Here is a 15000-nt window from a genome sequence, read left to right on the forward strand (position 1 = left end):
AGCCACACACACACACACACACACACACAAAGAGCCACACACACACACACACACACACACAGAGCCACACACACACACAGAGCCACACACACACACAGAGCCACACACACACACAGAGCCACACACACACACACACAGAGCCACACACACACACAGCCACACACACACACAGCCACACACACAGACAGACACACACACAGACAGACACACACACACACACACAGAGCCACAGACAGACACACACACACACACAGAGCCACACACACACACAGAGCCACACACACACAGAGCCACACACACACAGAGCCACACACACACAGAGCCACACACACACAGAGCCACACACACACACACACACACAGAGCCACACACACACAGAGCCACACACACACAGAGCCACACACACACAGAGCCACACACACACACACACAGAGCCACACACACACACACACAGAGCCACACACACACACACACAGAGCTACACACACACACACACACAGAGCTACACACACACACACACACACACACACACACACAGAGCCACAGCCACACACACACACAGAGCCACAGCCACACACACACACAGAGCCACAGCCACACACACACACAGAGCCACACACACACACACACACAGAGCCACACACACACACACACAGAGCCACACACACACACACACAGAGCCACACACACACACAGAGCCACACACACACACACACACAGAGCCCCACACACACACACACACAGAGCCCCACACACACACACACACAGAGCCCCACACACACACACACACAGAGCCCCACACACACACACACACAGAGCCACACACACACACACACACAGAGCCACACACACACACACACACACACACAGAGCCACACACACACACACAGAGCCACACACACACACACACACAGCCACACACACACACAGCCACACACACACACAGCCACACACAGAGCCACACACACACACAGAGCCACACACACACACAGAGCCACACACACACACAGAGCCACACACACACACAGAGCCACACACACACACACAGAGCCACACACACACACACAGAGCCACACACACACACACACAGAGCCACACACACACACACACAGAGCCACACACACAGAGCCACACACACAGAGCCACACACACAGAGCCACACACACAGAGCCACACACACAGAGCCACACACACAGAGCCACACACACAGAGCCACACACACAGAGCCACACACACAGAGCCACACACACAGAGCCACACACACAGAGCCACACACACAGAGCCACACACACACACACACACACAGAGCCACACACACACACACACACACACAGAGCCACACACACACACACACAGAGCCACACACACACACACACACACACAGAGCCACACACACACACACACAGAGCCACACACACACACACACACACACACACAGAGCCACACACACACACACACACAGAGCCACACACACACACACACACACAGAGCCACACACACAGAGCCACACACACAGAGCCACACACACAGAGCCACACACACAGAGCCACACACACAGAGCCACACACACACACACAGAGCCACACACACACACACACACACACACACACAGAGCCACACACACACACACACACACACAGAGCCACACACACAGAGCCACACACACAGAGCCACACACACAGAGCCACACACACAGAGCCACACACACAGAGCCACACACACACACAGAGCCACACACACACACACACAGAGCCACACACACACACACACAGAGCTACACACACACACACACACAGAGCTACACACACACACACACACACACACACACACACAGAGCCACAGCCACACACACACACAGAGCCACAGCCACACACACACACAGAGCCACAGCCACACACACACACAGAGCTACACACACACACACACACAGAGCTACACACACACACACACACACACACACACACACAGAGCCACAGCCACACACACACACAGAGCCACAGCCACACACACACACAGAGCCACAGCCACACACACACACAGAGCCACACACACACACACACAGAGCCACACACACACACACACAGAGCCACACACACACACACACAGAGCCACACACACACACACACAGAGCCACACACACACACAGAGCCACACACACACACAGAGCCCCACACACACACACACACAGAGCCCCACACACACACACACACAGAGCCCCACACACACACACACACAGAGCCCCACACACACACACACACAGAGCCACACACACACACACACACAGAGCCACACACACACACACACACACACACAGAGCCACACACACACACACAGAGCCACACACACACACACAGAGCCACACACACACACACACAGAGCCACACACACACACACACAGAGCCACACACACAGAGCCACACACACAGAGCCACACACACAGAGCCACACACACAGAGCCACACACACAGAGCCACACACACAGAGCCACACACACAGAGCCACACACACAGAGCCACACACACAGAGCCACACACACAGAGCCACACACACAGAGCCACACACACAGAGCCACACACACAGAGCCACACACACAGAGCCACACACACACACACACACACAGAGCCACACACACACACACACACACACAGAGCCACACACACACACACACACACACACACACAGAGCCACACACACACACACACACACACAGAGCCACACACACACACACACACACACACACACAGAGCCACACACACACACACACACACACACACAGAGCCACACACACACACACACACAGAGCCACACACACACACACACACACAGAGCCACACACACAGAGCCACACACACAGAGCCACACACACAGAGCCACACACACAGAGCCACACACACAGAGCCACACACACAGAGCCACACACACAGAGCCACACACACAGAGCCACACACACAGAGCCACACACACAGAGCCACACACACAGAGCCACACACACACACACACACACACAGAGCCACACACACACACACACACACACAGAGCCACACACACACACACACACACACAGAGCCACACACACACACACACACACACAGAGCCACACACACACACACACACACACACACAGAGCCACACACACACACACACACACACACACACAGAGCCACACACACACACACACACAGAGCCACACACACACACACACACACAGAGCCACACACACAGAGCCACACACACAGAGCCACACACACAGAGCCACACACACACACACAGAGCCACACACACACACACACACACACACACACACAGAGCCACACACACACACACACACACACACAGAGCCACACACACAGAGCCACACACACAGAGCCACACACACAGAGCCACACACACAGAGCCACACACACACACAGAGCCACACACACACACAGAGCCACACACACACACAGAGCCACACACACACACAGAGCCACACACACACACAGAGCCACACACACACACAGAGCCACACACACACACAGAGCCACACACACACACACAGAGCCACACACACACACACACAGAGCCACACACACACACACACACAGAGCCACACACACACACACACAGAGCCACACACACACACACAGAGCCACACACACACACACACACAGAGCCACACACACACACACACACAGAGCCACACACACACACACACAGAGCCACACACACACACACACAGAGCCACACACACACACACACAGAGCCACACACACACACACACAGAGCCACACACACACACACACAGAGCCACACACACACACACACAGAGCCACACACACACACACAGAGCCACACACACACACACAGAGCCACACACACACACACACACAGAGCCACACACACACAGAGCCACACACACACAGAGCCACACACACACAGAGCCACACACACACAGAGCCACACACACACACACAGAGCCACACACACACACACACACAGAGCCACACACACACAGAGCCACACACACACAGAGCCACACACACACAGAGCCACACACACACAGAGCCACACACACACAGAGCCACACACACACACACAGAGCCACACACACACAGAGCCACACACACACACACAGAGCCACACACACACACACAGAGCCACACACACACACACACACACACACACACACACACACAGAGCCACACACACACACACACACACACACACACACAGAGCCACACACACACACACACACACACACACACACACACACACAGAGCCACACACACACACACACACACAGAGCCACACACACACACACAGAGCCACACACACACACACACAGAGCCACACACACACACACACAGAGCCACACACACACACACACAGAGCCACACACACACACACACAGAGCCACACACACACACACACAGAGCCACACACACACACACACAGAGCCACACACACACACACACAGAGCCACACACACACACACACACACAGAGCCACACACACACACACAGAGCCACACACACACACACAGAGCCACACACACACACACAGAGCCACACACACACACACAGAGCCACACACACACACACAGAGCCACACACACACACACAGAGCCACACACACACACACACACACAGAGCCACACACACACACACACACAGAGCCACACACACACAGAGCCACACACACACAGAGCCACACACACACAGAGCCACACACACACAGAGCCACACACACACAGAGCCACACACACACAGAGCCACACACACACAGAGCCACACACACACAGAGCCACACACACACAGAGCCACACACACACACACAGAGCCACACACACACAGAGCCACACACACACACACACACACACACACACACACACACACACAGAGCCACACACACACACACAGAGCCACACACACACACACAGAGCCACACACACACACACAGAGCCACACACACACACACACACACAGAGCCACACACACACACACACAGAGCCACACACACACACACACAGAGCCACACACACACACACACAGAGCCACACACACACACACACAGAGCCACACACACACACACACAGAGCCACACACACACACACACAGAGCCACACACACACACACACAGAGCCACACACACACACACACAGAGCCACACACACACACACACACACAGAGCCACACAGACAGAGCCACACACACACACAGAGCCACACACACACACAGACAGAGCCACACACACACACAGACAGAGCCACACACACACACACACAGAGCCACACACACACACACACAGAGCCACACACACACACACACAGAGCCACACACACACACACACAGAGCCACACACACACAGAGCCACACACACACAGAGCCACACACACACAGAGCCACACACACACAGAGCCACACACACACAGAGCCACACACACACAGAGCCACACACACACAGAGCCACACACACACAGAGCCACACACACACAGAGCCACACACACACAGAGCCACACACACACAGAGCCACACACACACAGAGCCACACACACACAGAGCCACACACACACAGAGCCACACACACACAGAGCCACACACACACACACACAGAGCCACACACACACACACACACAGCCACACACACACACACACACACAGCCACACACACACACAGAGCCACACACACACACAGAGCCACACACACACACAGAGCCACACACACACACAGAGCCACACACACACACACAGAGCCACACACACACACACAGAGCCACACACACACACACACACAGAGCCACACACACACACACACAGAGCCACACACACACACAGAGCCACACACACACACAGAGCCACACACACACACAGAGCCACACACACACACAGAGCCACACACACACACAGAGCCACACACACACACAGAGCCACACACACACACAGAGCCACACACACACACAGAGCCACACACACACACAGAGCCACACACACACACAGAGCCACACACACACACAGAGCCACACACACACACAGAGCCACACACACACACAGAGCCACACACACACACAGAGCCACACACACACACAGAGCCACACACACACACAGAGCCACACACACACACAGAGCCACACACACACACACACACATACTTGTGCAAGTCTATATTGGGGACTACATGCTGAATCCTCCAATGCGGGGACCCGTATTTCTAAAAGGTTTAGGAACAAACCAAAGACAGATTCGTGTTTCTGTTGAAGCTGTAAAGACGTCCGTCACTTCAAATTAATGAAAAAACGTCAATAAAGCAATGTGACATTTTTCCACATCCTGGGGACAATTTCTGGTAGACCAAACTTTTGAGGACGAGCGGACACACACACACACACACACACACTATTATTCTGGTATTTCTAAATTGTAGGTACTTGTGAACAATCTGGGGACGCAATTTACAAACAATTGGGAAGGTGCTATAATGCATATTTCCAAGATAATTGATTAAGTCACATGAATAACATGTCTTTTATTTTAATCTGAAACATTTTGCCATTTGCAATGCAGTATTTTCACAAAGATAGTATTTTCAGGCAGTTACTAATTAACACTCAAAAAAAGTTTCTCATAAATGAAGTAAAAAAAGTAGAAAAAATTAAATTGTACAATACAAAATTCAAGCCATAAACTTAATAATAATAATAAACTAAAACTACCAATGATCTGTGCAAATAAAACCAAATGAAACCATGCAGACTTTTTCTGGGTTACATTTTCCTTTTAAGGGCAGTGATTCTATTTTTTTTTTACAAAGAACTTAACAGACAACTGATCCCTGCCTTTCAGTGCAACAGGCTCAGCTTTAATACAGGCCTCACCATGTTTTTTTCCTGGCACTGTGCAAGTTTTTATGAACCTGTACAGATGTTTTTCAAATGCTTTCACTTCACTGGTCTCCCATTTCTTTACCACCTTAACACCTGAACAAATGCAAGACAAAGTTAGTCAAAACATATAATGTCTTTCAATTTCATGAAAACAATTCTGTTTGTTTATCAGACAATACCTTTGGGAACAGATGTGGTACTGGTTGATTCTGTTGCTTGCTCAGATGAGGTTTTCTGGGCTTGCTCTGTCGATGGTTTCAGTTCTGGTTCAATATCTACTTAAACACAGAACAAGTGCACTCTTTTTGAATGCATCCTAACTACAGGTTGTGCATTTTCTGAAGAATACAGTGATTGTGGAGCTTAAAATGTGGTCACTATGGTGGTTGTGGATACAATTATACAAGTTAAGATGTTGTCTACATGTACCAAGCCATTAGGGATTATAGAAAGGCCTAGCTAACCTTCCGTCTCCCATATACCATACTTGCCCTTTCAATAGATAAAACCTAGTTTGGAGCCGCCCACATCACAGGCTTTTCACTGGAGTAGACACCCATCATATCTGGTGTTTCACCGAATTAAGTACTAATTAAAAAGGTCCACTTTTTATATTCAGAAAAGTGACAATTTATCCAACCTGAGGAGTGCTTGTCTCCTCTTGTGACTGCGGTATACAATACTGGTCATCAGCAAATGTTTCATCTGGCACCTGCCGAGTTAAAAAAACAAACAAATGATAGAATACAAAATGTAATGAGACTTCAAACAATTTCATATTTAAAATACATTAGTGTAAAATAAGTGGGGGAAAAAATTATTTGCCTTTTGGTTACATTTGAGCTTTTCTTATTAAGCCAGCAAGGCTACTTTTGGCACATACTGCATAAAGCGCTAAAAACAAAATGTTCTTCCTGAACTAAGACTGCAGACTTTTGCTGCTGATCATCTCCAGCGGTAAGATCAGATTCCAGATGATGACTTTTTTCACCTATTATACTTATCACCTGAAACCACCCCAAATCACAATTAATCCTAAAAGTACAATTAACTAATTTATTAAGTAAATAAAATTGAATGTGTAGAAAACAAGGGTTTTGCTAAACAAAGATAAACACACGTAACTGTATTGTGTAAAGTTTCATGTTAAAAGACAGTGTGGGGACCCAGTGGGGGAGGGGTACCACTTCAATTGTCAATTGAAATCACTCCTTTGCAAACACTGGTAGAGTACAATGTACATTGTGGGGACTTAACGTTTACTATGTGATAAAATACATTAAAAAAGCAGTTCCATACCAGATTGCAGAATGTAGACTCATCCGGTGAATGTTGGGTGCAATGATTATCATCTCCAGAGGCACCATCTGACTCCAAACGATTACTGTCCACCTCTATTCCACTTTCTGTCACCTGAAATAGGCAAAACAGTAACTAATAAGCCCAAAAGTAAAAGTATGTTGGTATACCATAACTAAGCTGAAATGTACAAAGTTGTAGAAAGTATTTTAGGCTAAAACACACCAAGCAAAGAAGACATCTGTAGAAAAAAAGAGAACATTTTAAAGTAGGTATCTTGTGGGGACCTGATGTACATTGTAGAGACATAACATTTACCATGTTAAAAAATACATATAAAAAGCTGTTTCATACCCATGTACACTAATAATCCCATTTGCTAGTTTAACCACACATTTAACATACTGTAATAAAAAGGACAGATTGCAGAACAGAAAAATTGGCATAAAAGTAATAACCTGAGCTTTTTTTAAAAAGAGCTTTCCATGATCCTGGATTCAGCTAAACTTTCAAGTTACAAACAAGTGTTGGTAGCAAGGGTTACAAGATTGGACACACAAAGATAGCATAGGGTGGACCGTGAATGCATTTTACAAAGCAATGTACTGCACCTTTACAGAATCTATGTCCAGCTGTTGGTTCAGCAGGCCAAGAGCAGTAAACTGATAGCAGTGAAAGCGAGAAGTTATTTAGGTACTCTAGAGGCTGGTCCCAAAAGAGATAAACACAAATGGAGGGTCCCTAATACTGGCATAACACTATGTGAAATGGAGCTGTGGAACAGCAACAGTAAGAGAGAAATAGCTTCTGTGTAGCAGTGTTAAGGAGTTGGAGGCAATGAGATTAGTATTCGTAGACTTAAAGCACAGTGAAGGTGCAGCATTACAGCTGCAAAAAAAATTAGCATTAGTAAAAAGTGCATAGCTGAGGTACAAGACTGTGGCAAGGTCAGCGACATCCCTCAGCATCATTAATGGGGCACTAGAAAAGAAGTAGTTGGAGTAAAGTAAATTAGGATTAGCAGTCAAACAACATAGCTAAGTTGCAGTAATGCACTGGTGTCGCTGCTGAGTAGTTAGATGAGAGGGCATATTGTAGCAGTGCTGACATGGATCTGAAAATGAAACATTTACAGTATACAAAACCAGGAATATGACCCGCATAACACAGACCAGTCACCACGTGGCAGTGAAGCAGTGGCTGAGAAGGTAGGAGAGGGGGAATCTTGCAACAGTATTAAGGCAACCCTGGTAAAAGTACATGAAATTAGGTTTGGAAAATACATAGCACAGCTGGGGTGCAGCTCTGAGATGGATGGGTCAACGAGCATAGTCTGCAAGAGAGAAGCAAATGCATAGCCTGGTTGAGGTGTGATATCTCATAGCGTTGTCATGGCTGAAGTATATGACGTCGGTGAGCAAAGTCCACAGGAGAAAAGCAGAAGGTATTAGTATATGCATCGCAAGTTTAAGGAGCAGCACTGCATAAAGCACATAACTGAGTACTCCACTGCCTACATTGGCAGAATACATTGTGCAGATGTACAGTGAGGGAAAAAAGTATTTGATCCCCTGCTGGTTTTGTACGTTTGCCCACTGACAAAGAAATGATCAGTCTATAATTTTAATGGTAGATTTATTTGAACAGTGAGAGACAGAATAACAACAAGAAAATCCAGAAAAACGCATGTCAAAAATGTTATAAATTGATTTACATTTTAATGAGGGAAATAAGTATTTGACCCCTCTGCAAAACATGACTTAGTACTTGGTGGCAAAACCCTTGTTGGCAATCACAGAGGTCAGACGTTTCTTGTAGTTGGCCACCAGGTTTGCACACATCTCAGGAGGGATCTTGTCCCACTCCTCTTTGCAGATCTTCTCAAAGTCATTAAGGTTTCGAGGCTGACGTCTGGCAACTCGAACCTTCAGCTCCCTCCACAGACTTTCTATGGGATTAAGGTCTAGAGACTGGCTAGGCCACTCCAGGACCTTAATGTGCTTCTTCTTGAGCCACTATTTTGTTGCCTTGGCCGTGTGTTTTGGGTCATTGTCATGCTGGAATATCCATCCACGACCCATTTTCAATGCCCTGGCTGAGGGAAGGAGGTTCTCACCCAAGATTTGACGGTACATGCCCCGTCCATCGTCCCTTTGATGCGGTGAAGTTGTCCTGTCCCCTTAACAGAAAAACACCCCCAAAGCATAATGTTTCCACCTCCATGTTTGACGGTGAAGATGGTGTTCTTGGGGTCATAGGCAGCATTCCTCCTCCTCCAAACACGGCGAGTTGAGTTGATTCCAAAGAGCTCCATTTTGGTCTCATCTGACCACAACACTTTCACCCAGTTGTCCTCTGAATCATTCAGATGTTCATTGGCAAACTTCAGACGGGCATGTATATGTGCTTTCTTGAGCAGGGGGACCTTGCGGGCGCTGCAGGATTTCAGTCCTTCACGGCGTAGTGTGTTACCAGGTGTTTTCTTGGTGAGTATGGCCCCAGCTGCCTTGAGATCATTGACAAGATCCTCCCATGTAGTTCTGGGCTGATTCCTCACTGTTCTCATGATTATTGCAACTCCACGAGGTGAGATCTTGCATGGAGCCCCAGGCCGAGGGAGATTGACAGTTCTTTTGTGTTTCTTCCATTTGTGAATAATCGCACCAACTGTTGTCACCTTCTCACCAAGCTGCTTGGCAATGGTCTTGTAGCCCATTCCAGACTTGTGTAGGTCTACAATCTTGTCCCTGACATCCCTGGAGAGCTCTTTGGTCTTGGCCATGGTGGAGAGTTTGGAATCTGATTGATTGATTGCTTCTGTGGACAGGTGTCTTTTATACAGGTAACAAGGTGAGATTAGGAGCACTCCCTTTAAGAGTGTGCTCCTAATCTCAGCTCGTTACCTGTATAAAAGACACCTGGGAGCCAGAAATCTTTCTGATTGAGAGGGGGTCAAATACTTATTTCCCTCATTAAAATGCAAATCAATTTATAACATTTTTGACATGCGTTCTTCTGGTTTTTCTTGTTGTTATTCTGTCTCTCACTGTTCAAATAAATCTACCATTAAAATTATAGACTGATCTTTTCTTTGTCAGTGGGCAAACATACAAAATCAGCAGGGGATCAAATACTTTTTTCCCCTCAATGTAGCATTTACTGTTTGGAACTCGCATGAATTAAAGCAGTTTAATTACCTCGATGTGGGAAGCAGATTTCTGTTGTGAATGTTGGGTGCACTGGGTAACATCTCCAGAGGTAGCACCTGACTCCAGACGATTATTGTTTGCATCCATTCCACACTTTGTCCCCTGAAACAATAACAGTCACTATTAAATATAAAAGTAGAGGGTAAATCCTGTTACAGAAACAGCATGTAACATGTAAGCAGTGCCATATAGTGACTGATCGGCACTGTTCTAAGCATCCCTACACACTCTACATCCATCCCTACACACTCTACATCCATCCCTACACACTCTACATCCATCCCTACACACTCTACATCCATCCCTACACACTCTACATCCATCCCTACACACTCTACATCCATCCCTACACACTCTACATCCATCCCTACACACTCTACATCCATCCCTACACACTCTACATCCATCCCTACACACTCTACATCCATCCCTACACACTCTACATCCATCCCTACACACTCTACATCCATCCCTACACACTCTACAAGCTCAGAATATCAGTTTATTCTTCAACCACAATGTTATGTAATGGAGTGATGCTGTAAAAATACATATACATTCACTATTTGGCATCTAATTATCCAAGATTGCTACAAGAAGTAACATTCTTACTTTACTCTTCCAGGGACAAGCATCTCCATAATTATATGTGACCTCCTCTCCAGGTGTTATGTCTCTTAAAGCAAAAAGGCACAAATGGGGCTTTCCTTTCACAATGATTCTCTTCATTTTGCAGTTGGGGTTAATGTGATCATCATTAACCAGTCTTCCAAGAGTGCCATCATCCCTTGCAGCATCAATACTGAATTTGAACAAAAGAGAAGACATTTATTTAGTGATTTATATTATTATTTAAATAATAATATTTTAAGTGTATAGCTGCAGAATTAAAAACCCCAAATAAAACCAAACATTTAATACTTTGTCACAGTGACACTCAGTACGTTTACATGGACAACAATAATCCAATATTAACCCGATTTTTAATTACCTTAATCCGGCTAAAGTCATACTCGAAGAAAACACAAAACGAAGTAAGACGTGTGGAGTATTCCTGTTTTAGTTGCATTATCGAGGTGTATTACAGACATGTACACACCTTAATCACACTATTAACATCGTGACGGGACGTTTTTTGACAGGACACGATCACACACAGCAGCGCTCTGCCGCTTTACGGCAAACAAGAGAGCACGGCTGCTTCCCAAACCGCGTACTTACATACTACAGTATATAGAAGGTGAAATACATATATGTCAGCTGCTATATAGTAGGTAAGTACGCAGTTTGGGACGCAGCCCACGGCTTCAAGCAGTCGTATATTTGCACATATAGCATGACTAATAATCAACTGCACTTGAAGCTTTTGTAAAATTAAACACCCAAAACTGTATACGGTTCCATAATGAAGACGAACTGTACGTCGATATGTGAAATTCTGGAGGGACGTCGGTTGGCATGGCGTGGGGACATAATGACGTGTGCCGTTAATCGATTTATGTTCTATAACATGTAACATAGGAACATGAAAGGAATATTCTAAATGCAACTCATGTAAACACCTTAATCACAATACTGTCTTACTCAAAATAACGTCAATAATTAGATTACTGCTGTCCATGTAAACGTAGTCATTGTTGTTCATAATAATAATAATAATAATAATAATAATAATAATAACAACCATTACTACTTCTATTATTAAGATTCTCCACAGTTTCCTTCTTCCTCTTTTAAGTAATGACAAGTCTTCTAAACTCTACAGAATGTGTCTACAACTCACACCTGATCATGCATTTTGAGTTAATGAACATGGCATTTTGTTAAATAGAAATAGTAGTGAACTAATAAATGACTACAAAGCACAGTATAGCTGTCCTGTGTAAAACATATTTGAGGCATATGGAGCTGGATAATCGAAATGCTACTGGATATAAAGGTAATGTCTGACGCGTGATTCAGGTGAGCTGCGCATCAGAAACGCAGCACAACAGTTCAGGACCCTCATTCTAATCGAGTGGCACTGTGCTGCGTTTATGATGCGCAGCTCACCTGAATCACGCGTCAGATGAATGCGGATACACATTTAACAAAAGAAAAACACTCGAAAGGCATATGATAAAAACTATTAAAATATTTTTTTTCTGATAACGGACAATATTGTTGTTAAACGCGATTCAGAACCGAGGTGAATCACAGACTAAACTGTGAGCAGGTATTTAAAAATGGCGCCCGCACGACCAAAACTTCGGCGCTGGGAATATATGATGTTAGCTTTCTCCGGATGTAAATATTAACGAGTCACAGTAATAAACTTAATAAACTAATCTAATTTAATATCATTCTCTCGAGTCGATTTCCCCTCAGACCATGTCTTAGTGAAGCGAGGCGAGGGAAAACTTTTTTCACAGATAAACTTTAACTGTGCGTTTAAAACCCCCGCAGCTCATACCGCATACACTACCGAAATGGATAAAGAAATATATAGGAGTACTCACGTCCAGAATTTATCGTGCCAGATGAAGTCGAACATAAATCCTTTCAAGTTGCTGTGGTAAATTCGGTGTCTTCTGTTGCTGTGGTAAATTCGATGTCTGCCTCTCTTTCCAGAGAGTTGATGAACTCTCCTTTAGTGAAGTGCGTCATGGTAAACACTCCCCTGCCTTGTTTAGGAATAACAAAGCATGCTAACTAACCTACTGTTTTATCACCATAAGTCCAAGTTTATTTATTTATATGGTCTGCTCACCTTTAAATGCATCAATGTATTTGACATCAAGCCCTGCTTTATCACGACTGGTGCTAATGTGAAAAATAGCATCATTTGTTGGACTCTTCCTCTGACTCATTTTCAAAACCTCGTTTTCACCCTTATTAAAAGTTTCACTTCACAAATTCTGAAGGCATCTATATGGAAGGTGCATTAAATATTAATAGACAATCTAGCATTAGTAAAATTAATGGACTGATATATTTAAATGCCTCATAAAGGCTGAGCTAGCTAACAAGCTAGAATAATCATTAGCTAACTAACACTAGCTAATTACTGAGAACACTATGCTGTGTAAACCATAATTTAAAATGTTAAATAATAAAATAATTTACACTCCAACACAGTTTATTTAATAAACCCTCTTAGTAGTATAAGCTTTAAAAACATTCCGTGACATGATAAATATTAACTCACATACGTTTTGGGCGCGATGCTAATTCACCTAACTCCACGCGTCTCATTAAACTGAGATATTCAACCACATACTACTTCATTGGCTCAAAGCTCCAGTGATTGATTGGTGTTTGGCCAATCGGAGTTCTTCAGTTTCAACCAATCGGAGGTCTTCCGTTTCAACCAATCAGAGTTCAGCATTGCTGTACTACGTCATCAAGTGTGCTAACGCGAATGTTTTTACAGTCTTTGGCCAAAAGGGGGCTTTATACACTTGACTGCCCCCCCGCCCCCTACACACACACACACTTTTAAGGAGTAAATGTCAATTTTGAGGACTAATGAGATTTTTGGTGGGGGGATTCAACTCGATGAAATAAACATGCTGCAATGATTAGTATTGTGGGGACTCGATTTTAGGTCCCCACAATCAAAAATGTCCCCACTTTATTGGTGTGTAATCAGG

General features: G+C 45.7%; 1 protein-coding gene and 1 long non-coding RNA gene across 3 annotated transcripts in view; both read right to left on the minus strand.

Annotated features, from left to right (window-relative positions):
- LOC128635301 (caseinolytic peptidase B protein homolog) overlaps positions 1–15000 on the minus strand; it is a 34502-nt gene that overhangs the window by 13916 nt on the left and 5586 nt on the right. Inside the window, exons 4-5 of one of the 2 annotated variants that reach the window (XM_053687482.1) lie at positions 13867–14031; positions 11999–12170 (exon numbers count right to left, since the gene is read on the minus strand). The exons of the other annotated variant lie outside the window; for it this stretch is intronic. Of the exons in view, the coding sequence (XP_053543457.1) occupies positions 13910–14031 (122 nt within the window). The 3' untranslated portion in view covers positions 11999–12170; positions 13867–13909. Of the gene's footprint in view, positions 1–11998; positions 12171–13866; positions 14032–15000 lie in introns of those variants that run through there. 2 annotated transcript variants of the gene reach the window in all.
- On the minus strand, positions 6172–11489 carry LOC128635302 (uncharacterized). Its single transcript, XR_008398251.1, has 5 exons — positions 11357–11489; positions 8160–8273; positions 7501–7572; positions 7040–7135; positions 6172–6953 (listed from the first exon to the last, which is right to left on the minus strand). It is a non-coding gene; the product is annotated as an uncharacterized LOC128635302 (long non-coding RNA).

This window comes from Ictalurus punctatus, chromosome 17, assembly GCF_001660625.3.
Source record: "Ictalurus punctatus breed USDA103 chromosome 17, Coco_2.0, whole genome shotgun sequence".
NCBI lineage: Eukaryota > Metazoa > Chordata > Actinopteri > Siluriformes > Ictaluridae > Ictalurus > Ictalurus punctatus.